The following is a 27049-nucleotide window of genomic DNA, read 5'->3' on the forward strand; positions in this document are numbered from 1 at the left end:
CAAAAACAGGTGCAGAAATAGCGACCATGCATGGAAAAATCTGGTTTTACCTTTTAAGGCAATCAGTGATGAAGCATATACGTAGATCTGCCATTTTCATCACTTTTCATTGTAAGATGTGTCTCAGGATCTGGATTTCAAATATAACAGAAAAATAACCAGCCAGTCAGTAGTGGCAGAAAGATACTATTGGTATAAAAAGCCGATGAAAAGAATCCTTCTTTCATTAGCTTCTTTCTTACATCACAGTGGTGGTCTTGTGCCAAGGTGAAATGGAAGATTGACAGCAGTGATGCCTCAGGCAGGTTCCCTCTTCTTCCCTTCTCTTCTATTTTTTTTTCCTTCTCCCCCTCCTGAGCTAGAGAATAAAATTCAAGGAAGTGGAGATTGCTTGAGAGCAGTCACCTCTGTGGTGTCATCTCTGCAACACCACAGAAAAGGAGTTGGGGAAACTGATAACTCTTGGCCAGCTCTGCTGAGGCACTAATGGCTCTCATTTCCCTAACACAGAAGTGGCTGTGCTAGTCAGTTAAAAAATAACGGTATGCTGCTTAAGCGTGACATAAAAGAGTTGGCCTCATCTGCAAGGGCTGACAGTGTTTTTATGGTATAATGGACAATCACAACATCAGGAGTAGCCTAGGCTTTAAGGGACCTCACTTCATTAAGACATATCCGAGTTTAGGGGGATGTCTTTTTTCATATTTCTATAAATCTCTAATAATTTTTAATAAATAGAATCTAACAGGTCATGTAGATGTACACATTTAAAGAAAAAAAAATATTAGTATGGGCTTGTTGAAGAGATTTATGTCCAATTAGCTGGGCTTAGGTGCCCTCTGGTGGTAAAAGAACTGGTCCCAACCATAACACAAAATAATCATAAAAGCCTGCAGGGAAGACAACACAATTGCTTCTAAACTTCAGCCATTTTCCACCTTCCATCGTTAAAAACATGCTGGTAAAATCCTTGGCCTCCAGGAAGGCGCAGGAGGATGAGCGAGGGCCCGTGGAGAACAGGCTTGTCTGAAAGCATCTTCACATGAATCTGCAAATGCTGCCAACGACGTTTGTGAGCTTGGTCCTAAAAAAATACCTAAAAAAATTGATTACCTTTTCTGACAGAAAGCTGGGTTGGGTCTACTTTGAGGGCTCTGCTTTGTGCATTTTTTGTGCTGTGTTTTAGTGCCTGTCTTGGTACCCCCTTATTACACTAAACGAATAGCAGGAAGGACCATGTTAGCCCATCACACTTAAAATGGAAAAAGTGTTTACAAACAAAAGATTTTTAAAAGTAATTCCAAGAGTGAAGTTTGAGCTCTGTTATCACTGAAAGCAAGTTAAAAAGGATAAAAAAAAGTAAGTAATATCCAGAACTATAGATTCTTTTACTCTGATCCTGATTTTACCAGATATACCCACCCTGACGGGCATTTTAGTTTGAAGAATTCAGCTGCTATCCAAGCTGTGTTTACTTTGCCACATTTTGCATGCTAGATCTCTCCAGCTCCTGCTTTTCCACACAGATGATCACAACCCATCAGTGGGCCCTACATTATCTCACAGATGAACCTCTAGAATTCCTGGGAGCTGCATTCTCTTATCAGTGAGGGCTTGGGAAGGAGGAAAGGAGTAAGGGGTAGGTGAAAGTAGTGAGACAAATGCCAGAGCAGGACTAAATGAGAAAAAGGAAACATATTTAATTAGTTTTCTGTAAAACTTTACAAATGTACAGCATAGTGCAAAAACACAGTCTCAGCACATCACCTTCAAGTAAAATTAACAATGTAAAAAGCCAAGGAACACAAGCTTGCTTCTTCACAGGAGTGGCTGTCCAATACTCTTCCTGGAGGTTCCTCTCTCGCCATCAAGCTCCAATCTCATGTTTATAGCAGAGCAAAAAGCCTAAAGAAAACCCCCAAGAACCTTCCTGAGTGGCTGCTCACAGTGAGTGAGGTCTGCCGTTCTCTTTGCTCTGTAAAAATTGCTGCAGCCTGAGATGGCATCGGGCACCCTTTTGGGTGAGCTGCACTTCTGTCTACATGCAAGTAGCTCTCCTAAGAAGTTCTCATATTTCTCAACCCCACCTAGACAATCCAATAAGACACCAAAGCGTACTTCTAACCTCAAGCATGAGATAGGTTTCATAAAAATATGGAAAAACTACTCAGGAGCTTGAAGTTAAGCACATGCTGAAATACCTTATCGGATCAATACATTCAGTGTTAACATTAAGGCAATTTAGTGTGTGAAGGTTCAGAGAAGAATGTAAATCTTGAACAGGGATAACATATGCTGTCAGGTGACACGAGACACCCAACAGTTTTCAATTACTTATGAGAAAAGAAGTAAGCAGAGTGCAACTCAATGACTTTCCATCGCTGGAAATTACAAAATACAGTGGCAAGTGGGCCGATCCTGGTGAACTTCCTAAGCACAAATCTGTCAAAAGGAAAAGCTTGTTCATGATTTACTCAAGCACATCATTGAAATACCCAGCCAATGGGGCTACCAGAATTTTCCCTTAGTCCTGAACAGGAAAGCAGTGGCTGGAATTAATTCAGAAGCTCTCACAACCTCGCTCCTGCGAAGACTGCACCGCCAAGGTGGTGGCAGAGCGCCCAGCACACAGTAGCTCGCTGCGGGAGAATGTGCTCAAAAGTGAATGTATCTGAACTAACACATTTGTTCACATACTGATAAATGGATGGCTGTACAGGAAGGTCCATTTAAAACATGCTCATCGCATTAAGGAGAATTTGAGCCTGCGTTCGTCTGACTGACTACATTTTGGGGTGGATGCTGCTTGACCATTCAAGATGCTCAGAAATATGTTTTAGAACCAAGAATCATCACAGCAATGAAAGCAGAAGACTATTTCTTGGAACAATACTGGCATGGGTTACACCTCCCTGTCTAAGCCCTCAGGAGGCCTGAGTTACCTGAATTTCCTGGGTCTGCCTTACTGCATTTGGGTAGCTTTCCTAAGGAAAAGCAACTCAGAGGATACTGAGATAATTTATACGTTCTCATTAGAACTACAGCATAAAAAACAAAGCTTTGCTTTGTTGAGAAACTCAGTTGTCAGAAACCACACAGAAGATTAATTCAACCTTTGGAGGCTGGTCTCAGATGCACAAAGGACAGAAGAAAAGTTAGTGGGACATGGCGGACTAACCTTTCTGCCTCCCTCCTACGCTGAGCAGCTGAGCGTCCTTCTAAAAGGGGGATCAAATCAATTAAACTGGTTCATCAGATTCTATACATCAATAAACCAACAGGCAAATCTTCAGGGGAAATAGAACAGGTCAAGGCCAAGGAAGAAAGTAATTGGACTGGACATGGAATACTTAGCCAGCACCAAAACCCCGGGCATGCTCTCTCAGTCCTTTTTGCAAATGGAAAATTCTGTGTGCAGAAGAGTCTATCCCCCCCCTTTTTTTTTCTAAGTATGGGGTACACTGCCTTGATGTTATAGAAAATAAATTGGGAAAAAGCCCCAAAAAACAAAAAAACCCTCCTGATTCGGCATGCGATGTTGTGGTGTCTGTGATGGTCTGGAGCCACCTTAGGAGCCAGAGACACATCTTGGAGTAGTCACTCAGAAAACAATCTTCTGCACACTCCAAGGGATCTTAATTTTCCTACTCTCTCTGGGAGGATAAGGGAGAGCCACAAGCACATCCCATCAAAACCAGAAAATGGATAATAAAGTATTTTTAGTGCATTTGACTGGCATATAAAACAATTTTCCTATTTGAAAAACAGCATCCAGGAGTATCATGCGTCTTAGCTAATCTGTGCTGCCCCAATAAGATCCAAGAGTTTGCTGTTGCAGACAGTAGTCAGGATCACTTTATTTTATGAAGACCCTGATGTACTTTCAAGCTACTCTTAAGTTTTATTAGAAAATTTTACGTTTCTAAAGCATTTTCAAGGACAAAAGCACTGCCAAGTTCTCACTCCACATAGGAGCAAGCGCCAGAAGCAGCATTTTGTTTTAAAATTGTTATCCTGGGTAAACAGTGAAATCCTGGTGTAGGGAGGGTAATGCAACAGCTACTGATTATTTCCATCTACTCAAAAAGAAAGGACACAAAAAGAAACTATTTTGTGGGTTTCTGAGTCACGTTTGTTTCTTTACATTCAAACCTGTGGATGCTAGGATGGGTGGGGGGGAGACGTAGTTTCTTGGAAGCTAAATCACTGGTTGTTGTCAGTTGAAGAGCTCAGGTTTAATGGGATATCCCCTTGGACTCCCACAGAAGACAGGTAGGAAGCCATATTTTCAGATGGAACATAAAGCGATGAACTTTCAGGCAGGTCGGTTCCAAAGAGTGACTGACGATCCACAAGGAACTGCTGGGTGCTTTCAAGAATGACATCTTTCCCTAGGAATGCAAACGCACAACAGAAAACTCAACTTCTGGAAGGCAAGTTACCGGAATTTATCTATGCAGAACTAAAAAGTGGCAAATCTCCACTGCAACAGGAGATGAGGGGGCTTACTCCAGGCAAAAAACCAGTCAGAAACACTTGAACCAAACTTGGACTCACTCAAAAGCCCATTAAAATCGATGGGAGTCTCTCGAGGTTGCCAAGCTCGGCTCTGCCTGAATGCTGAGAGTTACCAACCATTTGGTCATCCCTCCTTCACTTCTTGTGAGTCAAGCCTGGTAACAAGGAGTGAAGGAGGGATGACAAAATGGTTGGAGACACTGAGAAGTGGATAAGAGCAGCTTCTCCTCTTCACTCAAGAACTGTCTGCTTTTCCTCATCTTCGCAGGAGGCATCTGTCAATTGCCCTGTTATTCCAGCATCACACCACTGTGTGGACCAGAAAGGCTTTGTGAACAGGGGATGCTCCTCTTGTGCAGTTCAGCCCCAACCTGCTGAAGAACTTTCTCCAGCTTAGCTGGGCTTTAACGCCTCTGATGCTCATGCAAGATGCTGAGCCTAAGGTGGAGACTGGAAGTCCCTGAACTACACAAAATGCATTAAAAATCTGCAGCAGGGTCGGGTGGTTACAGCACCAAACTAAGGCTCACAAAACTTCTCTTTCAGGTCTATCCCCACTGAATACATATGAAAATAATAACATATCACTATTCCAAGACCAGGAAAACACTTCTAGATTCATGTCTAAGGTCAGTGACACACTTCAGAGTCAGTGAGGAGATGATCAGCTGGACAGTTCCCTTGAGGTCTGGAAAAACTGAGACACAGCCTTTGCTTCTGGCTGCTAGCAGCTACTGGGTCACCTCCTCTGCAGCAGGAGCCAGAGGAAACACAGGACCTGTACATCTCTTACCAGCCCTGCCCACTTAGATCATCTTATTGCTCTTAGGTGGCGATGAACAGGTAGAGAAAACAGTGGAGACATTGATAGATGTGATGTGGACCCAAGCAGGGTAGTTCAATTACATTTAAACCCCAGTTTATCCCCCCCCACTTTTCCCTCTGCTCAGTAGCTAACTTAGCCGTTGTGGAAACATTGCTGACTGACAATCACGAAAGTAAAATAACAAACATGTTTTGTTCCCTCAGAGTGGCAAATGGTCAGTGCTGGATGTTGCATCTAGCTGCTGACATGTTTAACACCTTAATTACATCCCCATTCCTGAGTCTACAAGAGCTGCTAATGCTCCTACCTGGGCAGGCATTGTTAAATGGTGGGTTGAACACTTTTGAGGACAGGTCAGTTGCATTCTTCTCCAGATCCACTGTGAGTCGCTGCATCTTGATGCAAAAATATAAACTACAATGTACAATTATACAAAGACAGGGCAGCTTGTTAGAACTAGGCCATTTCTGAAAATCAGTGCTTCATCAATGCTGCACAACATCCACCAGTAATGCAAGCTATCCTCCCTGCCCTGCCTCTCCTCCCAGACTTCACCTACGCTTTGTTAAAACAGCCAAAAGCATGTGCTCAAGAGCAGATCCACCTGAAGGAGAGGGCTACAGGAGGTGTAAATCTCCTATCAGCACTGGCCAATATGGTGCAAAGCTCATGGCACGTGAGGGGTCTGGCTGGTGTCACTGTGGCTGGCCTTGCCCGGCTGCCATACAAAGGAAAATATGAAAGGAATTATCTTTTCTGTTTGCCTATGATTGTCTTTTAAGTGAAACTAGCTTTTGCTTGCGCAGTGCTTCTAGGTGCAGAGTCGCTACAGGTATTACCTTCCAGGCTTCTCTACGCTCCTGACTTTCTGTAGGACGAACAAGCCTAAGCGTAGGCTGCACCAGATGCTGGGAAATTCAGTGGACTCGAGGACAGAACTATTGAAGGTTGCAGCCTCCCTCTTGGCCTTTTCTTTCACGCAATCCTTTTAAAAAGAGTCTCTTGCTCCCAAGACCTGCTAATATTCTCTATCTCTTCAGAGGTTCTCCTTCCTAACACTCAGGAAGTGGAACTACCTAGTAAATTCAAAATTATTAAATCAAAACTTTAAAAGGATAGCGATATCATGAAGAAGGCTTAGAGACCTTTCACACTTCATTAAGATAGACTTCACTTTGCTTGTGCATCCATACAGATGGCAGAACCATCCAAGTCTTTATCCTACCTGTCTGGCAGTGAAAGGCTCTGAAAATTCACCCTCTATCAAGTAGGAAAGAAACCCAGTCATGAAACACACATTTCCTTCACTGTTTATTAACTCACCATATACACTTTAGAAATGTCTGTGTCAATGTCGATTCCAAACAAATACTGCCAAACTGAATTTCCCCTTGTTTCTTCCCAACAGGCATGCATGAACCTCTATTCTAATTGCATGTGGGTTTACTGTTCCTGACAGGGATGGCTGCACTTTGTAAAGGCTTATTTTATAAAGGGCTTTGGCACAAAGACACTTTATGAATCTATGGCATTAGTAGGACATAACATTCACACTAAGAGAAAGTTTAGAGCAGCCAGTTTCAGTTAAAGACTCCAGGGCAGCAACACGTCTCTAAATAAGCTCAGGCTGAGTGGGAAAGACAAGTCAAGAGTATAAGGTAACACTCTCAGCCTGCTCCCAGGAGATGCTTACTTGCTATGCTTTACCACACTCTCCCCTCTGGCTAAAAAGTAACTAAGTATTCTTCACTTATGCACAAGTTCTGTTTCATAATTATATTGTTATTATTATCTTCATATCTCAGAAATACAAGTCTCTTACCGGGGACAGACTGGCTTCCATTTCAGTCAAATTCCACTCACTCAAAGATAAATTGGGATTAAAGACCTGTTGGGAGAAAAGTACAGTTAGAGCTCTGAAAGATGTAATGGTTTGAGATACTCATCTCCTAAGCTGTCTGCCTTGCCTGTCTGCTGGAGGTTGTAGCCCCACTGGCAGACGTGCCAGAAAGCAATGCCTGCCTGTGCCTCAGCTGGTCTGACATTTAACGAAAGCTACAGGCAAGAGCTCGCATGTTGGTTTGTAGTAGGGCCAGAACAGCAAGGGCTGCGTTGTGGGCACTGGTGCTGGTCCACAAGCCTCACTGCCTGCCAGTGGAGGGGCCAGTCATGTCGTGAACCGGGGCAGCTGTTTCTGTCACTGCACATGCAAGTCCAAGCCCCTTTTTTGCTGCTCTTGGATCCTAGGACACTTCCAGATTCATATGATTTTTAAAGGTGTCCCAAAACACAGTAGCAGAGGGCAGATTACTGCTGCATCAATGCCTCAATGGCTGTTGCTTGACAAGCCTGAGCAACCTGGGAAAAGGAGCTGTCAGTCTGGGGTACAGTTTCATGATTCCTTCTCACTCCTGTGACATTCAGTTGCACAGAGAGAGAAAAGTGTGTCAGTAAAAGGAAAACACCTCCTAACAGGAAACACGAAACAGAAACCAACGGAGCCAGTGACAGAGCAGGCCATTAGAAAACCTTTCCGTAAAGTCAGAATCAATCATAGACACTTGGGAACTGGCTTTAAGAAGATAAGATTGATTTTTTTTTTTAAATGATTTTCATTCATGCAAGTTCACCACATGCCTATATCTGAAGCACCCCTTCAAGGGAGCATATCTTTGCCATATAGGTTCTTTTGCTACGTAGTTATTTGATTATTGGCAAAAACCTTTCATATACTATCTATACGTACAAGCAGAGAGAGAGTGAAAGAAAGAAAGAAACAAACCTCCATATTTCTGCATATATAACTTAAGAAAAAAGCCACTATCTATTTCTAGAGAAAAGTGAGGTGGGAACTGCAGGCAAAGATCTCAGCAGAGAGGACTTGGCATCGGCTACTCTTCCAAGGAACATGAGGGAAGGGGGAAGGTAGCAGAGCTAAACACAGACTAAGAGTATCTAAGATGCAGAATATGCAAAAAATAAACTAACCCACCAAAAGCAATTACCAAACTAGCTAGAGAGTCATACTAAACCTGTTTTATGTACATGTGTTAGGTCTCATGATGGTGTCTTTACCAAATGCACTCTGTTTTGTGTTCCTAAGTTCAAATATGTATATTTTCAGAAGAAATGTAAAAAAGCATAATTTAAAATCTGAAATCCTGCCAGTTCCTATAAGCAGGTCAAAACAGAGCTGTGACTCTATCGGCAGCATGTGACAGACAAAAGTGCCACACAAGAAGCAGCAGTATGGTCTATCTGATTTACAGCGCAAAGGTACCACTGTGAACTTCGCAACTGTTTCCCACAGCCGGAGGGCCCAACACTCACATCCAAGAGGCTTGTGGGCTCCAGGCCGTACTGCTGGCTCCTCAGCAGCAGCTGCAGCCCTTCCAAGCTCCAGTCGGTGCCCTCCAATGGGTCTGAAATATCTGTTCTGAGAAAAGACAAGTGGAAATATTGCCACAAATTAGACTTCCATAGATATACACAGAAAGCAGGACTGAGCAGCCTTCTGACATGAGGTTTATGCTTAAATCTCATTTTGAAAACCAAAAGCCCACTGTCAGCCTGGGTTTATGTCATTTCACTTGAATTAATCCCAGAAGTACAACACAGCAGAGCACAGAGGGGACTGGGCTGATGGTAAAATGAGTGAGGCTGCTCCTCTCCTGGGTGACGCATGTGTTTTGGGGAAGGACAGCTTGTGCACATCTCCTCAAGCTGGGAAAATTAAAGCTTTCCTTAGAGGAAATCCTTTTAAAGAGGTACTTGGGGTCCAGAATGGGCTGCGTTCCCATCCTCCTGGGTCCAAGATGGCTGAATTACTGTTTAATTAATGGCTTTTAAAGGAGTGACTTTTACCTGCAGGCATTCAGCCTGCAGGTTGCATTTACTGGAGAAATTCAGCTAAAGGAGGACACGTGAGGCCCTGCTGGGTTTAATCCTCCCCAAAAAGTATAAACATTTCTTTTCAAATCCAGTCTTTAAAAAAAGGATGTTTTTTCTTCTAATAAAATGTTTTTAAGTAGCCAGTGGGGGTCAGAAGAAAGAACTTGGTTGTCTGTAAGGATCCGATGGAAAATAGGAGCCTTTCTGATAACTATTGAGTGTGAGGTTTTCTTCCCCTCATTCGTCCTCACATTGCTGCAGTTGCCATGAAGAATGAATTCTGCAGTTAACTTCTACTTGACCCATCAAGATGCAACCACACTTTCCTCCTGCTGGTGAAGTCTGCTGTACACCCACCCATGATATTGGTGCTGTTGGGATTTCAGTCCCACAGCTCCAAAGGCTGCTCACCCATATCACCCCATGGGTGAGCCTAACGACACTGACCTAATCCCCCTTGCAAGAGGACATCATTCTCTGGGTGACTGACACATACAGGATACTTGTGTGCCCTGGCTTCAAAATAATGAAACCTCCATCCCTTTGTATCAGACTTCTTCACTTGGTGAACACAAACTCCCAACTCTCCATCCCCGTGAGTGACCTCACTTGCTATATTGTGATTTTAAGGCATGATTTTATACCCTTTTTTAAAGCCTTGCTTCGGACTGCCTAGCATTTTACTGAGCTCCTTTTGTTCAAGGAGACAAGCACAGCTATGCAGCTAAGTTTCATAGGTTTTCACTCTTAGTCAGAGATGAAGAAGCTGAGATCTCTTGCCGTGTCAGCTCCCCAGTACCTCCCCAGAAGCATGCAGCTCATGTATTGGTGCCAAGGTGACTAGCTGCCCCTGGAGACAGATTGAGCACTGACTCAGGAAAGGCACCTTGGAAAGGTGACAGGAAGAGATGCAAAGGGAGAACAGCCTAAGGAGAAAAGTCTACTTGACTTCATAGCACAGGAGAGGAAAAGAAAGGGGGCAGATTATTTCCTTCTCAAGCCCAAGCCTGGGCCTGATAAATGCTTTGGTGCTTTATCAAATACATGTCTGTCTTAGTGCAGAGGTTATGGTGATTGACGGTCATCTTCCATCACTGTCTGCATATTGGCAAGTGACACCTTATTCACTGCACAGAAACACCAGTGACATATTTCCTTAGGGCTTTATGTAACTGAAGATTCAACAAAACAAATGACAGAGGGGACACAAGCTACTGGAGGTGTAGCGCAGCCCAGTGGCCTGCAAGTCTGCAGATGTGGATACTGAACTGGGCTCCAGCTTTCACTTGGACCTTGGGCAAATCCCTCTCACTGCTGAAGGCCTCTTCCTGTTCCCACAACTCTGATGTACATGCTCTGACAGCTTTTCCTGTCTTAGGTCCTTCAAGCAAGTTATCCACAGACACTCTACGCCTGTGAACTGCCCCCTGGGCTTCAAGGGTCCTCTAAGCAGTGCCACAGGTACAGGGTGGAGCTCACCAGGCTGCATTAGGTGACTTAAAGTAGTCTCCCTTTCCCCCCGCTAATGAGAAGAGAGGGCCACAAAACATGCAGGACCACAGCTCTCCCTTGCTCCCCTCACCTATCCAGCAACGCTCTTCTGCCTCTTCTCTCGGGTGGTTGTGAGGCCCCTTGTGGGGCTGCACCACAGTTTCCTTTGCCTTCCAAAACAGACTGAACCATGGCAACCGGGAGCACAGGGGGCTCAGAGCAAGCCCGGCAGGCTGGCAGCGGGACATCGGGCTCAGCAGTGGCTTTCACTCCAGGGCTGACTGGCTCTTCCTTGATCAGCATGAGGCACTTCTCTCTGTATTGGAGACGAGAGTTAGCACTACACACACACATCTGCTCCACAAAGGACTTGTGCTACTGGGAAGGGCAATAGCACAAGGGCTTGCCTTCACTTCCCATCAAACTGCCCACAGAGTCTCTCCAATCCTCTAGATGGGCAAAAGAAACCAGCAACCTTGTTTTCTTTTCAGCAAGCTCCAGAAACATGCTCAGCTGGAATATCTTCACTCACTTAGTCGCAGCTATAATAAATTTGCCCGATTCGACTGTTTTGCAAATATGGAAAATACCCATGTGTTGGTAAGTACTGTGATAGGCCAAGTGTTAGGTTTGAGACAGGTTAAAGGGTCAGTAGGCTAGAGAGGTTCCCCTCAAAAAGGAAAACCCCCACCCTAGAGACAGGAATGGGATCAGCAACACCCATGCTGGAGTTAGGATTGAACCAGCAAGCACTCTAGAGATCCCAATGACACAGGTCAGGATCTTGTGGTCCTGCAGGATTTGAAACAGAATCTGTCAAGATCTGACAGTCCCAGACAGATGTTTTATTTGTTTGGAAGCAGAGGTTTGCCTTTTTCTAGTGGGAGAGGTGCTCCACGTTATTCCTAGACAGACATATGACATTGAAGTTTTGAACAGTAGCATTTTATATGTAAAATTCTACTCTGTACTACTTATAGGAGACTTTACAGCTGTGAAACTGCACAACTGTAGCAAAAGTGACAAAGGCATGTAGACCAACAGGATCAGGACATGGAAAGCCATACTGAAAAAGTATTACCTTACAACACTTACAGGCTAGCTTTGCTGCAAGGCAACACATGAGCGTATCACACATACGGGGTGATATGTGACACCAAAAAGCCTTCCCTGGCATACCTTTCAGATCATCATCTCATCTTGTGAATCCTAAACTCCAACCAGCAGCTCATGTTCTGAACCCATTAGGGCTGTGAATGGCTCAGATTCTCAAGTCATGCAGACACAGCATAGATCAGAGGCCAGCAGACGGCACACAGTGATTAGTAGAAATAAGCAACTTAACTTGAAGGTTATATTAAATTTTTTTCTACGTTAGAAATGCTTACTAGTTAGTTTGTGTGGTTTTTTAGTTTGGGGTTTTTTTGTTGCCTTTTTTTTTTTATCTAGAGCTCTTTACATGCTTCTAGCTCTTTTTATGGCTATGTTTTCAATTATTAGGCAGATTTACAGGCAATTGCTAGAGTATAACTGCCTTGCCTCTATGCCTGAGAAACTGTTTCCATGATTCATCTGTCTACTTACTTTCCACTGACATAGTTGTAGCTACTCTGCTACTAGCCCTAAATACACAGCATGTCTGTGGCAGGAAGAGATAAGCATTAAAATACCTCTGCATTCTGTTCTTAAGTTACTGGGACCTTTTCACAGAAAAGTTGTCAAACATCGGAAGTTGTTGTGATGCAGCCTTTCTGTTCTCATTAGCAGAAAGATGTACAGTTTGATTCTGTTTCTTCTTTGTCAAAGCCAAAAGGAAACTTCCTTTCTCTCTCTCACTCTCCCAACAAACCCAACAACTGTTAGTATCTGATTATTTGATAAAGTCTGAGACAGCCCCTGTTTTGGGAACAAAATATGAAGAAGCATGGAATACTTCTCCAAGAGGTGAGTGGAAGTTCTCAGTGTGAAACTCATGACTTTGTTTCAAAAGTTATGCTGTTGTTATCCCTCCCTAATTCTGAAAATCTGACCCATACTGCAAACTGGAAAAAAATATTCCAGCCCACCAGCTCTGTAGAGATTTGTGAATCAGGCAGAAGCTTTGGTAGAATTACAGCCAGGAAAAACTCTTCTGAAGTTATGCAAGTCCACACCTGACTCTCCCTGGAGGGAAGCATGTTTACCTGTCATTTTCGGGAGGGGCTTGCATATTTATTACGTTGGATGGTGACGCTTCAGTTACATCAGATATGATGGGTCCTCCAGCAATCACAGGGCTGTTTAAGCAAGAGGCAGGTTCAGCTGACGGCTAAGAGAAATGCAAAAAAATCATATAGTTTTATCCTTCTGAGGACAAGAACAAGTCCAAAGCCCTACCTGAGAAAGTTTACTCACTGTGCCCTTGAGCCCTCCTTGTATGGAAACCAAGAAAGCTTTTACCTATATATGCAACATTATAATTTCCTCTGGTCTTTCCTCCAACCACACAGAGGCGCAGATGTAAAATAAGCACTGTGGCTGTAGCATCAGCTGCTAAGAGGTTTTATCATGTCTGACATTTTGCCTAGACTGCTTAGCTTCCTCTGGAGAGAAAGGTCCAACACAGCCCAACAGGGAAGCATGGGTCTCTCATGCCAGCTCAAGTATTTTAACTGCATGACATAAGTGTCATGTGTCTGGTGTCTGCTTTGGTGGGTTATGGTGGTGGGGATCCCTCAGCAACTGCAAAAATCTGGGTCTGGTCAGAAAGATCATAGTACCCACTTCTAGAATATACTTCTTCCTCTCCACCCTTGAAGCGAGCCAGGCTGGAGTAACACCATGGAGAGTGTGGTGTGCAGGGTCTGCCTTTCCCTCCCACAACCCATGGCCTCCCACATGAACATGACAGCACAAGCACATGCAAGCAGGCACCCCTCCCTGGAACAGGGGAGCTGAAGAAATAATAAACATCACTCAGCTTTGCAAACCTCCTCTCTTCTTCACTGCCAAACTCTTGCCAAGCTACTTACTCTGTAACTGTATTATTGCTTCAAACATTTTTCCACCCTGGCCAAAGAAATCCCCCAAAGCTCAGAGGCTGGTGTAAACCTACCGACTGTATGAAATAGGGGTCATGGAGGGGGTCCATAGATGAATGCCGGCTGAACTTGGACACTTGCGGAGCTGAGATCCCATTGTCTAGCATCAGAGGTCTGTGAAGAGAACCAGATTTGTTTTCCCAGCACATACTGACTGGTTCCCAGTTGCTCGTACAAGAAATGTCTCTCAGCCAAGGGTTGTTTTGCTTCAGCTGTAAGGTACTTTCTTGTCCAGTGTTATGGGCAAGGAAGGGAACCAAGAGTTTTGGAGGAGGTCATCATTAAAAAAGGGCATTAGCCATGGAGAGAAGCGGTGACCTGGGCTTTCTAGATCTTATAGGAAAGATGCAAGTAAAGTAACAAATTCAACTCATGTTTTGAATTGAACAAATTCAATCAATATTTTCTTCTAATTGCTAGTGGTTTTAAACACTGGGCTGGATCCTCAGCTTGTTTAACTGGAGGTAACTACACTGAAATTATTAGTGCAATACCAGGAACCTGGCCTTGTTACCAGCTCCCTTGTGCCTGGGGTCTCTTTGGCAAAACTACATCTCTGTACATAGCGCTGCGTAAAAGGAACCTGTGCCACCCACTAAGTAAGTAATAAAACAGGGAGAGACACAAAGCAAAGCAGAGCCTAAATTCATTGCATACAGGCTTTTAAAAAATGACTGACAGGCTTTTACAGATGGCCACTGACAAGAAGTGGGTCTGCATGCTGGGTGCTGTAGCAGGAGCGCACTATGTTTAGTAAGTCATTGAAACCAAGAGAAAATGAGAAGGAGCCTCAAAATGGCTCTGCCTTTCCATCATGAAACTTCCTGGGTGGCAGTCCTTGGGTTTGTGATACAGTCCCAGAGAAGCTGGGAACTGGTATATTTTGCTACACACCCACTACTGTTAATGCTGTGATGATCCTATAAAACTGCCTAGCAAATCCCTCTTCTCCTCCCACTGTCCTGCAATCAGGAAAAGCATCTGCAGTGCTCATTTAGAAGACAGTGATTTGGCTGAGGGCACCAGGGAAAGCCAACAGTTTTTTCCACAGTAATGTCTAACAGGCTGGACAGGATCTTTAGATCACAAGCACCACAGAGCAAGAAATGGATGGCTGCTCTCCTGGAAGGCACTGAGCTTCCTAATTCAAGCTCCTCTATTTACTTGCCTTGAAGAGCTTATTTATGACTCTAAAGATACCCGAAGCTAAAATCTTTGTCCACCTTTGTCTCCGTAAGGCCTGGTGGTTGCAAGCCAGCAAACCTGTGTCAGATACACACCTCATTCAGTGACTATGGGTCACACCAAAGGTGTCTGTGGGCTGGCTGGGCCCAGCCACGCTCCCACTGATGACAAGTGCCAAAACTGGAACCAGTAGGACCAGCAGAGGGGTCCTGCCCTTTACCCTCCCACTAGTTAGTGTTCCCACCTCCCATCTCGCTCTGTATTCCCCAAATAAAGGTCATGAGCTGACACGGTGCTTCTCTAAAGACCACTGAATGGGGCATGTCAGCAGGTCTGACTCGGCAGTTCAGCCCATTCATTTCCCATCACCATGGTGCCCTGGTCCGCTGACCGCCTGCCTGGGCGAGCTGAGCTTGTGCTTTTAGTGAGGGGGCAGCATTATGCACCCGTGAGCGTGTGCGCACCACACAAGGGTACTTACAGCTTCCTCTTTATCCCAGTGCTGCTAGGGCTTGATTGGAGCTGGCCAAACAGAAACTGAATCAGCTGTCAGGAGAGATCAAAATCCAGTGTTAATCAGCAGAGTGATTCAGCACTCCCTGCTCTCACAGCCGTTCTTATCTCACACATTCCTCCCTCCTGACACCACCCCAAAGCTGGGAGCAGCCATGAAATATGGGAGCCAAACTGCATGAGATATCAGAGCCCAAAACCGAACTAGGCTTTCCAAGAACCCAAATGACCTGCCTAGCTTTCAAGAAACACCACCAGGTGCCTGCTTTGTGCGAAGGCTGCTGGATGCACATGCTCAGCACTTACTCTCTACATTTCCGTGCATGCAGAACTCCAGCAAGCCCTATCAGACTTGGGAATCTGCCTATGAAGTACACATGCAAACATTCCTAGGCCTGGAGGTAGACTTGGCCTCTGTTAAAGTCTTTAGAGACTTTTATAAGAGGTTCTGTAAAGTCTGACAAAGACTTCGCAAGTGAGAGGCCCAACTCCCTAGGGGAGACCCTGGATGGAGGTCTTAGCTCTTTCAGTTGCGTTTTTCAGCCCTGTGATATAACAGGACACTAAAAAGGGTGCAGAATGGCTCTGGAGAGGAATCACTTAGCAACATGTTCCCAGGTCAGCTTGAGCTTAATGCTCTGCTTTGACCTCCAAACAAAGAGAGCATTATTATTATATATCACAGCTGTCTCTTACTCATTGCTCAATATAACAAAATAGAGTTGCATAAATGCCTCTACAATGAGTGGTGTGGCTGGTCCAGCCTCAGAGCCGGAGGAAGGTTTGATAACCGTGTGCATTTCTATCCAGTCCTATGACCCTGCGATGCCACGTGAGGGTCAGAACGTGGCTCTCAGGGGGACTGGGAAATGTGACATGCTCAGTCATGTCAGCACCATCTGGGAAGCACTGGAGAGGCCTTTTCTAGTATTGGTCATGCTAGATTTTAAGTGAGATGCTCCTTCAGCCTGAAAGGTTGTACAGTAATTCCTCAACTATACCATTAGCACCAGAAAATAGAACAGTTGCTGGAGTTCCCCACTGGGGGAATGGCAAGCCAATTCTGCTGCCTGCAGCTTCAGTGCTGGCAGGAGGGGGAGGCTCCTCTCTTGTGCAAAGGAAAGAGGAAAGCTTTGGGAAGCCCAAAGGCATTGGGTACAACCGGAACACAGCCAATACAAGGCAATTACTGAGAGTTGTGCTTTCTTGGTCAGGACTTCTACAGAAAAGTGGTTTCTAACATTACAGCAAGGACTGAGAGGGAAATGAAAATATTTTGCTCTAGGGCTTAATCTCTGCTTTGTTAATGACTACTTTCCGTAGGACACATAAGAACATCACACAGTTTGAAAGGGAGGGAAAATAAATATCCTGCAATATCAGCGAGTGGAGAAGATTATGGGATGAGAAAAAAAATCAGAAGAGGACATACAACAGGCAGTACAAGTACGTTTGGAGTTTATATGACCACTACCTTGTTGATCACTTTCTGTTGTTGCGAGTGGTTCTGCCGGAGAGAAACAACTTCCCGCCAAAGAACTTCATTTTGCCTGAAATTGAAATAGAAACTTTTCTTGAGCACAGAAACATCCCAACAGCCCATGGTGCTGCCATGATGCACAGTAGACCCAATTGTGCAAAGTCTGTCTCACTTTGGGGCTCTTGCAGTGCTCTGCTCTTTTCAGGTGTCCCAAATGGGGTCACACAATTGCTTTCCTTGTTTTTCCTTGACCTCAAGAGAACTACAGACCAAAGCACAGAGGAAAAACAAATAAAGAGAAGCCAACTCCTATAGGGAAGGGTAACAAGAGGATATATGTATTTAGATGTTGTGGAACATTTTGGCCAGTGTTTCAGCAGGGCCAGATTTGTGACTTTGAATGATTTGGATCACCAAGACTATTCATCCTGCGGGAGCCAAGAAAGCCCAACCTCTCCACAGCTGCCCCCAAAGACCAAGAGATCCTATGGACAAAGATCCTATGTATGCTGCTGGCTGAAACCTCATACATGTAGTGGTGCAAAGGCATGTTTGGGGGTGACTGGGGCAGCTAAAGGGATGCTTCTGCATCCAGAACCCTTGAAGTAGGAGGACTGTAATGATTTCATTAGTTGGAGTGACTGATTTCATCCAGCACAGACCTGTGCCCAGCTTGCAATTGCATAGAGTATATTCATTTCCTGTCTGCAATGTAGCACACGGGAGTTACAGGCTTTCTTGAACAGTCAGCCCCAGAAAATGGGATGGGGAGACGCAGAGATTTTTTGCTGTGCTGCCTCCAAATCTGGATGCCAGCCAAGTCCATGCTGAAAAAAAAGTTTTGCCATTCAATTTATCTCAAGAGTATATGGATGTACCAAAAGCAACGGGCCAGCAAAAGCTATCATACATCAGCATTTATAAATCCTTTTGCTACATAGCCCTTAGGTGGTTCTAGTCTTTCTGTTGTGGATTGATGCTAGAACTGGGAAGATAAAGTCCAGGGCTCAAAGAGCACAGCAGCTGCCCTACTACAGCAGCTTGTACAGCAAGAATCTCTGTGGTGAACCTTCTGCGCTGGTACTGATGGGATTTCCAGCAAAGCAGCTTTCCTTAGTCTGACAGCTTGTATTGGAGTTACATCCTAATGGTTCTTCACCACCGTAAATTTCTTAACATGGTTTCACCCTGGGATTTCTGGTCTGTCTTAGTTTATAAAAATTGTATTATTTTAATCAGTTGAACGCAATCTTGCCTTTTGCCAGATGGAGGAAGGGAGCAAGCGAATCAAAACAGAGAATAAACTAAAAGCAAGGCCAAATCATCAACACTGGTATTTCTTAGAAATGAAATAAGATACAAGCCTAAAACTCTCTCATTTCCACTGTACCTGGATTTAATGATTTAGTGTATGGGAGTCATTAAAATTTGAGGGAACATTTATTTGTTGCACATAAGGGGCTGGGCTGCAATGAAGTTTCACAGTATCTGGTGTTCTCTTAAGGCCCAGATGCCAGTGTCCACTGGTGACATAGGAATATCAGCTCTCATTATAAAAGAAGTTTTTAGGTCTTTTTGTTTAAAAAGCACTTGAAAAACCGAAATTCTCTGTAAGGATTAAAATTCTGGAGGCAAATAAAAACCTCTGCAAGTACGAGGCTTATAAAACCGTATCCATTTACTAAATTCCCAGTGACTACCTCTGACTCAGAAAATCCCAGTGTCTCGGACAGCTAGAGGTCAGGCAGCCACACATAAGAAGCATTGCGTGTGCTTGTTTTGCTCTGATACAAAGATTTTGGCCATGTCAGAAGACACAGTCTTCAGACAGGTGGACTAAACACTACAGCAGTTCTCATGTTCTTATCTACTTTAGGCCAGTCATATATTTTGGAGGTGGAGGGTAGGAGAGAGATTTTTTTTTTGATAGCTGGAGTGAGAACCACCACATTTCTGCCAAGGACTCTTCTAGGTGTGAGAAAGAGTTACATCTCTTTTTACCATCATTTCTATCTGGAGGAAATACAGCTATCTGAGCTAGGTCCCCAGGTTATACACATACTTCCTGCATAGCCCCCTCTGTGCTTTGCTTGTCTGTAAAGGAAAAATACAGATTAAGAGAATATGTCCACCTTTCACAGAAGACAGAGAGTCTGAGCACTAAATTCATTCTGTAGATCATAGGGTCTACATAGAAATCCTGCCTTTTATTGTCTCAGCAGATCTAGTCCCTATGCCTAACCCCTGGCTCAGCCTGTGCTCCCTGGGAGGGAGGCGTGTAAGGTTCTTCCTTTCAAACGTTCCCCAAAATCAACAACTCTTGAGAAGCAAATGCCCATAAGAAGCAGCCTGAGTAGGATTCAACTCACTGCTTCATGTCCTGCACTTGACACTCCATGTTCTCCTGCTGACTTCTCAGTATCTGTACCTCGTATAGCAACCTGCTGAGGTCCTCCTGGCGCATCTTGGTCTCCTCGCTTTTCACTACTGACACCTGCGGAGGAGAACTTAAAGGTGGATTTTACCAACACAAGCAGGACGTGGACAGACAGAGTAATTGCTGTGGCTTGGGTGCAGGACTCCCACCAGCTGGGCTTTGACGTGCAGAAATACTGGGACAGGTGACGTGCATAAGAGTCTGAACTATCCTTAGTGTATTGCTGCAAGGGTCAAAGAAATAAAATAGAGCAAAGATCAGGAAAAATGCTTTCATACAGAGAGTCTGTTGGCAGCAGGACACTCTCTACCAGTGTGGGGACTTACTTCAAAACAGCTTGCAGGGGAAAAAAACCCAAGGTTATTTTGAGGAATGGGGTGGAATTGGACTAGGCTGTTCAATTACTTCTTTTTACTTTAACTACAGAGAGACCAAATCCAGCCTCGTGATTTACAGGAATGAGCCTGAGGAACTACCTTAAATTGATATATTACACTTGGATTTCCAGAAGGCTTTTGCTATAGTCCTTTTTCTGAAGTCGATATGCTAATTCAGTAAGAGAACAGCCCTTTTGGGGCATCAATAACAGATTAAAAGATAGCAGATTGTAGGAGTAGGTTATCACTTCTATAATAACAGGAGATGACTGTTGGGAGACCCAGCAGGAGTTATGTTGTGCTTATATAGAAATGCGGGTAACAATTGAAAGGCAGAGTGGTGCAAAGCAAGCCTGGCCAGGCAGCACTACACAAAGGTCTCGTGAAACTGAGTGGCAGAGCAAAAAACCACGGACAAAACTCTGATGAAAGGCAAGCCCTGCACAGAGAGGACCCCCACCCCAACCCTACATGTATATGGAGAGGACAGAAACCAGACCACAGGGTGATGTTGGAGTTACACTGAGCAGTCAATAGCTTGGTGGCCCATGGCCTGAAAGCAAACAAGCATTTTAGGAACTGTCAAGAGAGTAGTGCAGCTGTGGTAGAAACCCTTGCAATGACCATGGAGTGCTGTTCTGGTCAAGTAGCCCCCAAAAGGGGAGGGTGGGAGGGTTAGAAAGGCCCAGGGCACACAGCCATGGCATCAGGAATGGCAGGGCTCCTGCTCCAGAGGAGTCTTCCGTTCCTTGCTTGAGACCTCTGAAGGACAGGAAACAAGTATTCACTACTACTCTCTTAGCAGAAGGCCCGGGGGAAACAAATTAAATAAAGAGGCAGCAGGGTTAAAGCAAACCAACACAGACCATTAGTTAAGTTTGGGGCATATTGATGAGGGATGTTTTGAAAAAGCATGCTGCAGCCTCTCCACACCAGTGGTGTGGAACCTTCTGGAACAGAAGGCTGCAGCGCCTCAGCCTTCCCGCCCAGGGAGCTCATGCTGCGGGCCAGCCGGTGCGCCCCCCAACCCGGCGCCCCCTCACCTTCCTCTTGATGTGCTCCAGGAGGTGCTCATGGCCCTGCAGGAAGCAGAGGTGCTGGAACTCAGTGTCATCCCGCTCGGGCTTGACAAGACCCCCCTGCTCGATGTTCACCACCTTCCTGAAGCCATCTGCATGGAGAAGGCGCGGGTGAAGGCCTGGCAGACCCAGGCCCTCCTCCTTGCCTCCCACCCCTCACCTTTGAGGATATTTCTGTTCACTGCCCCCACTTTTTGAGCTGCTCAGGTGCTTGAGGCACAGCCGTGCCCCCTCCTCGTGGCTGGGCATGCTTTTGAGCCATATCTACAAGAGATCCAGTACAAGGGAGAGCATCCTGCTGGACACCCCATGGCTCTGGGGACACACTGCCACTGGCCTACACCATGAAAGCCTCACTGACAATCCCTTGGACACGTGGGTCCATCTGCCAGGAGCTAAAACACCCACTCTTCAGAAATCCCTGGTTTGATTTGCAAGCCAAAGGGATTCAGGGGAAGGCTTTTTTTAAAGGCACAGACCAGTGTCAGGTGCCACTTCTGGAAAAAAACAAAAGGGTCACGTGCACATTTGGAAATCTACTTTGAGTACTTCTTTGAAGTCCTAGAAATGTTTCTAAATGGTATCTAAAGACTGGCCTAAAATTTACAATAGTGCTACTGTATAGATAAATAGCAAAGTTAAAACTTTATTTAGGAACTTTGTGAATTAGTTACTGAAAAACTTCCAAAAGCTATCACAAAAGAACCATATTTAATACAGTTGTGGTCTAGATGTGGCTAAAAATTACACCTAAACCTCCATGACGAGGTGAAAATGTCCAAAAAGCAAGGCAAGGTATGCAGGGAGTACTGTCATAATTAGTTCAGTGATACAGCTGGTGAAAAGGATAAGCTCTGGGCATGCTACCCTCAAAAGCAGCAGCTTCTGAGGGAGGTGTCACAGTATCAGGCTGCTGACAAAAGCCCCATATAGAATAAAATGGAAAAGAAACAATAATAAGTAATCACATTGATGCAAGAGAAGCAGAAAACCTGGTAGCTGAAATTTCTTAGCTCACATCTTACAATGTAATCTAACAGAAATTTCATGCTGGAACCTAAGGTCAACACAAGGAAATCACTCTCCTGGGATCTCAGAGGCAAGTCCTCTTTAGCGAAATCAATAACGTCACAATAATGCATATATGTGAGATCTCAACTTTTCTTTCCACAATTGTTTTTCATGCCTCCTGTCCCACACACACTTTCTGTCACTGCCCCCATGTCTTGTAGGACCCAGTTGCCCTAGGATCTGGAGGTTGAACTTACACATATTCAGCTGCCGGACAAAACTGGCCATGTTGTTGTGTTTGAAATACTTGGGCAGCACCTCTTTGGCAAACCGTCCCTGGTCGAACACATGGAAGCTGGTACCATTCTGCAAAGGAGACGTAGACAAAGGTGAAGTCAGAGGAGTGTCCCCGACCATGAGAGGTGCCCAGGAGGAGGTGATTCCCTTGAGTCCTACAGTGAGGGAGAAGTTGTGCTCTCTGAATTGTCACCTTGAAGCTGAAAAGAGTGACAACAGCCTTCAATGATGGATGCGTTTCTCTCAGTTCTAGTACAGTCAGTCCTCTATGACTTCAGTTTTGATCTTTTTCTACTAAGCTTTGCCACTGCTTAGTTCAGAGCCTTGGATACAAGAAAGAAACTACGGGCTTTTACACATAAATAAGCTGGTAGTTTATGATTGTCCACCCTTGCACGGACCTCACAGAAAGACTCTGGTGTCTGAAGAAGGTCCTGGAAAGCGGGAGTTGCCATTACAACCCCTCAATCTGCTTGCAGGGTCTAACTCTGACCCATCTGCTCCAGAGCACAGCAGTCCCAGAGGGAGCACTGCCTGGAGACATGGTACAAGAAACACAGCAAATCATCCCTGGAGACTTCACACTGATACAGTTGTTCTACAAACCTTCTCTTGACTGTTTTTGAAAGTATACAGCCCCAAGGGCAACTGCAAAATATTAAGTGGCATGCTTTGCAGTGCAAGCTAGCAATGTGCCTGTTAACCAGATAAAATATCTGTTTCTGAGGTTGCAGTGCCAGGATCTGTGATTGCAAAACAAGGCAAACTGCCTGGGATTGTTGGCAGAGACAGACACACTGCAGGCCATGTGCTCCCCCTGCCTGGCCTTCTACCCGCTGACAGTTAAGCTGGTACAGAGGGCCTGTAAGATGCAATGTGTTGAAGCTGTCTTGAAACTTTTTGCAAACACCAATCCACTTGACCTTTTTAAGGGACAGAGAAATTAGCAATTAATTTTCATCTGCAACCAACACCTAGAAACATTTTCTCCAACCTGAACAGATCAGTGTCTCCAGGATATAGTGTCAAGGGGGACCACCTTAAAACCTATCTGCTCTAGACTGGGAGCAGCACTGGGAATTTGGAAGAATGAAGATTCATGATTGCAGACATGGAATTTGGAAAAATGAAGATTCATGATTTCAGACATGGAGTTTGGGTCACATATGGCATTTTTGTAAACTTGCAGAGAGTGGTATCTTCCAGGGGCTCACATTGGCTTTGCTTGTGTAGAGAGAAAGAGCTGCCAAGAGCTACGTGGGGAACCACCCAGCTGTGCAGCCTAAACTCTCCACAGCTTTATGGAGGAACAGGCAAGATGCAGAGGCCTATGCCAGGGCAAAGACATCAGCAGATATTTGGGACTCACCAACTCAGCTGCAGCCAAGTTTCAAGGGACAGCTAGATAGAGACACCAGGGTCTGTGCGGTGTTTGCAGGGAGGGGTCTGAGACCAGCACAGCCACAGTCATCCTCCTGCTGTGATCAGTGAACCAGCAGTCAAAGTGGTATGTCAGCTTGGGGTATGATTTCACAGTGAACTGTTTTTTGACAGAGGAGGACAGTGTTTCGTAAGAGTGAGCGCTCAGGCTCTGCGTGCAATAGGAGTGTACCAGTGGTGTGTGCATCTCACCACGCACCCATCACAGGGTCCGTAGCTGCACAGGTGCTCTCAGGGCCATCTGGAAGTTTCTAAAATAGGGAGTGTGGTCAGGACCACGAGAAATTTCAGTGACTAAAGAGGTGCCGGTGTGTGCCTGTAGCCTGCCCACGGTTACCGGCAAACAGCCAGCTGGCAAACCCTGCTGCTCTACTCACTGCCACTACATTTCCATCACCAAATGGTGCCAATTCCCTCTGTGCTCTGGCTCATTTGTCAGCTCTGACAATGAAACCTGCACACCCACAAACATATGACTCTGGGTCAGCTGAACTTCTTGCTCCTTGTTCACTGCTGCAAACACTGAACCTCACCTTGGCAGTGCCCTTTGACCATCACCAGGGTCTCTCCTATTGTTCATTACCCCATGCAGGAGAAGCAATGGCTTCTGTTGGTGCTTTAAGTGCTTAAGAGATTCACTAACAATCCATATACTGAAATTATCCTTGCAGGCTAAGCTTGCAGACTCGACAGCAGGGACCAGGGTTTCCCAACATTGCAGAGGCTGTTCTGGGGACACAGATGCTTTATCCTGCTTCCCTTGTGTTTCTGCCCACTCATTCTCTCTGGGGTACAGCTGTGTGTCCCAGGCCAGGCAGGCTGATGTAAAATGAGAAACATGAGGGTTTCGTGTACCTGAACACCTCTTTACGGCCTCTCTTGATGGATCATTCCTTTGAATTCAGGGCTGCAATGTTCCCAGAAGCTGGTGCACCCAAAAGGGTTCTTACAGACATGAAAGACTTCGGAGTTACTTTGTGTTCGCTGATGAACCATGCATGTGTCAGCTTGTTCCCACACAGCAGCTGTGCCTTGCTTGCCTTACATCATGGGAGCACAACCTAGGAGACACTTCTGTGCCCAAGGCAAAATTAACTCTGCAGCATATCAGCCTTGGCAGATGCTTATCTTAATTGTTTTTGACCAACCCATGAAGACAGACACCTGGTGCCCTGCCCAAGCAAGCTACTCCAGGGATTTGCTAGGAGTTCTTCCTAACTGCATCTTCCATTTCAAAAATTCATTTAATTACGTCTTGTCCAATCTACCATGGACACAGACAACAGACTTTTCCTTTCCACCTTACAACAGCCTTTAGTGTATTTATAAACCATTACCAGGGTTCCTCTCCTTCATGCTAAGAAACAGTTCATGGGGCCTTATAGGTCATATTATCCAAGAGTTCTAATTATGTGCAGAAATCTCAGGTATGCACACGATTTCTCAGCTCCAACAACACTGATGGACAGAAAAGGAAGATCATGGGAAACGTAGGCATTTAAAAGCCTTACTAAAACCTCCCAGGAATGTAGCTCTAGCCTATGTTAGGATGCAGGAAAGTAGAGCACGGTGGTCAGTCAAAAATAATGATGTTGTAAGTGTAACAGAGAGGGGACTATTTACACATTTTAGAAAATCCTTCCTGGTTTGAAAGTCCTTACTTAAGACACACAATACCAAAACTCGGTGGTTCTCAGAGGTGTGTTCACGTAATACCATAATCAGAAAGCAACCACTGCCTTGGATAACAATGCAGCTCAAATCCTATCTCAAGTTTTGAATGAAAACTCTACTGGACACAAACACATGACAGAAAGGCTGCTTCAGACTTTTTTTTTCCCCTTTAAATCTGCTTTTGTTACAGATTCTTGATTTTAGAGAAGAAGTTTATGCACACAACTTATCTGATAACTCCCTGGTGAAAACAAATCACATTTGCAGCAAGTTTTAGGTCAAAAAGCACAATATGGTATCAAAATGCTGTATGAGAAGGACAAATAAATAATTTTAATTCTCTGATTGCACTTAGTATATTAATGCCTCAGTGACAAATAAGAAGCCAAAGCAAAGCAACCTAGCCCTATGAAGCTGTACAGACAATACATATGCACACCACCATGACCACTGCAGAGACTCGTTGAAAAATCAAGTAAAGCTCTTCCAAAACGTGAGTGATTTAGGGTGCCAGTCTGAGGTCTGTTTAAACTATAGGCTTTAGCCTGAGGTCTGAATGCTGTTTATCAGCTGCCTTCTCCCAAGGCACATTTGTGAAAGGCAGTTAAGAAACACATGTGAATTAATAGAAACAGCAGTGGAATATTTTTGAGGGCTTTGCATATTTTCTAGAAAATTTTAGGGAACCGCAGGTTGAAGCAAGGTAAAAAAACCTCTCTCTGAAAGAGTCAGGATTTTTAGAAGATTCAATAGTAGACACTTTTTAAGATGCTTCAAGTGAAATGTATAAATATTGTTATTAAAACACTCCCAAACCAGTTGTCCCTTTGAAAGAGAAAAGCCACAATATTACAAATAAACAATATCAAGCATATCCAAAAGGCCCCCTAACAAACTATCAGTCCTTTCACTTTCCCAGTTGTTGGCCAGCACTTGCAAAGCAAAGGAAGCTGCTGTGCAATACAGTACTTAGGCCTTGCACCTGGGTTTTTTTCCTGGTGTTGCAGGCACTTTGTGACACCCGATATTTGCTGTACTTACAGTACTCCAGCAGATGAGATGGTTCGTTTCAGGATCTTCCACCAGCGTCCAGAGTTTGGTTAGGAAGGCTGGCACATTGCTGGAGTATCCATCCATCACCAGGGAGCTGGGTGAATCCTGCATAGTTTTTCAGTGTCCCAGCTACACTAACCCCATTGCTCCCTGCGTGTCTGCCTCCCTGCACGTGTGTGCATCTGACAGAGAATGAACCACCGAATTTTATCCCAGACCAGTGGAAAGTAGGCTCCCAGGGAGTCACATCAGCAGTGCTGCTCACACTCTTAAAAACTCAGCACAATGCGATAGCATCACTGGCCCCAGAGAACAATACATAGAATGAAAATGCACTGCAGCCAATCTCACAGAGCTGTGAATAAATACGCAGTGTCATGCAAAGGGAACACGTGCTGTGCACCTTATGCTGAGAGGTTAGCAAGGCACTGGGGTGAACCCACCTGCTGAGAGCTTGGGGGACACCCAGGCACACCAATGCCAGGATTGTGAAAGCACCTGAATTGTTATTTTGGAGTTTTCTTGTCCTAAACTTTGGCTGGCACAGATGAACAAGGGCTGGCCAGACCTCAGGGCTGCACATCTTTGAAAAGTCAAAATTTTAAGTTGGTTTGGCTACAGCTCCCATGTTATTTGTCAAGAGAAACAATTGGGCTCTTAGGTAAGAAGAGAGGGTGATGAAAACAGCTACACATAG

At 44.8% G+C, this 27049-nt stretch overlaps 1 protein-coding gene across 1 annotated transcript; it reads right to left on the bottom strand.

The window, feature by feature from the left end:
• Positions 1–1676: 1676 nt before the first annotated feature.
• On the bottom strand, positions 1677–26725 carry HSF4 (heat shock transcription factor 4). Its single transcript, XM_075101712.1, has 13 exons — positions 26341–26725; positions 22146–22254; positions 20842–20969; positions 19354–19478; positions 16979–17054; positions 15473–15537; positions 13821–13920; positions 12910–13034; positions 10818–11042; positions 8675–8780; positions 7167–7232; positions 5652–5739; positions 1677–4391 (listed from the first exon to the last, which is right to left on the bottom strand). Exons 1-13 carry the CDS (start codon positions 26461–26463, stop codon positions 4204–4206), a joined length of 1524 nt encoding a protein of 507 aa, XP_074957813.1. The 5' UTR covers positions 26464–26725; the 3' UTR covers positions 1677–4203.
• Between the last annotated feature and the right edge of the window lie 324 nt (positions 26726–27049).

Source organism: Phalacrocorax aristotelis, chromosome 8 (genome assembly GCF_949628215.1).
Source record: "Phalacrocorax aristotelis chromosome 8, bGulAri2.1, whole genome shotgun sequence".
Lineage (NCBI taxonomy): Eukaryota > Metazoa > Chordata > Aves > Suliformes > Phalacrocoracidae > Phalacrocorax > Phalacrocorax aristotelis.

What these genes read in the sequence shown, in the direction of transcription:
- HSF4 (XM_075101712.1), bottom strand. Translation starts at nt 26,463, where the DNA reads ATGCAGGATTCACCCAGCTCCCTGGTGATGGATGGATACTCCAGCAAT. An exon ending in TGTCCGGCAGCTGAATATGT is followed by an intron (nt 20,970 to 22,145) that starts GTAAGTTCAACC and finishes TTCTCCATGCAG; the next exon opens with ATGGCTTCAGGAAGGTGGTG. An exon ending in TGGAGCACATCAAGAGGAAG is followed by an intron (nt 19,479 to 20,841) that starts GTGAGGGGGCGC and finishes TCTCCTCCGCAG; the next exon opens with GTGTCAGTAGTGAAAAGCGA.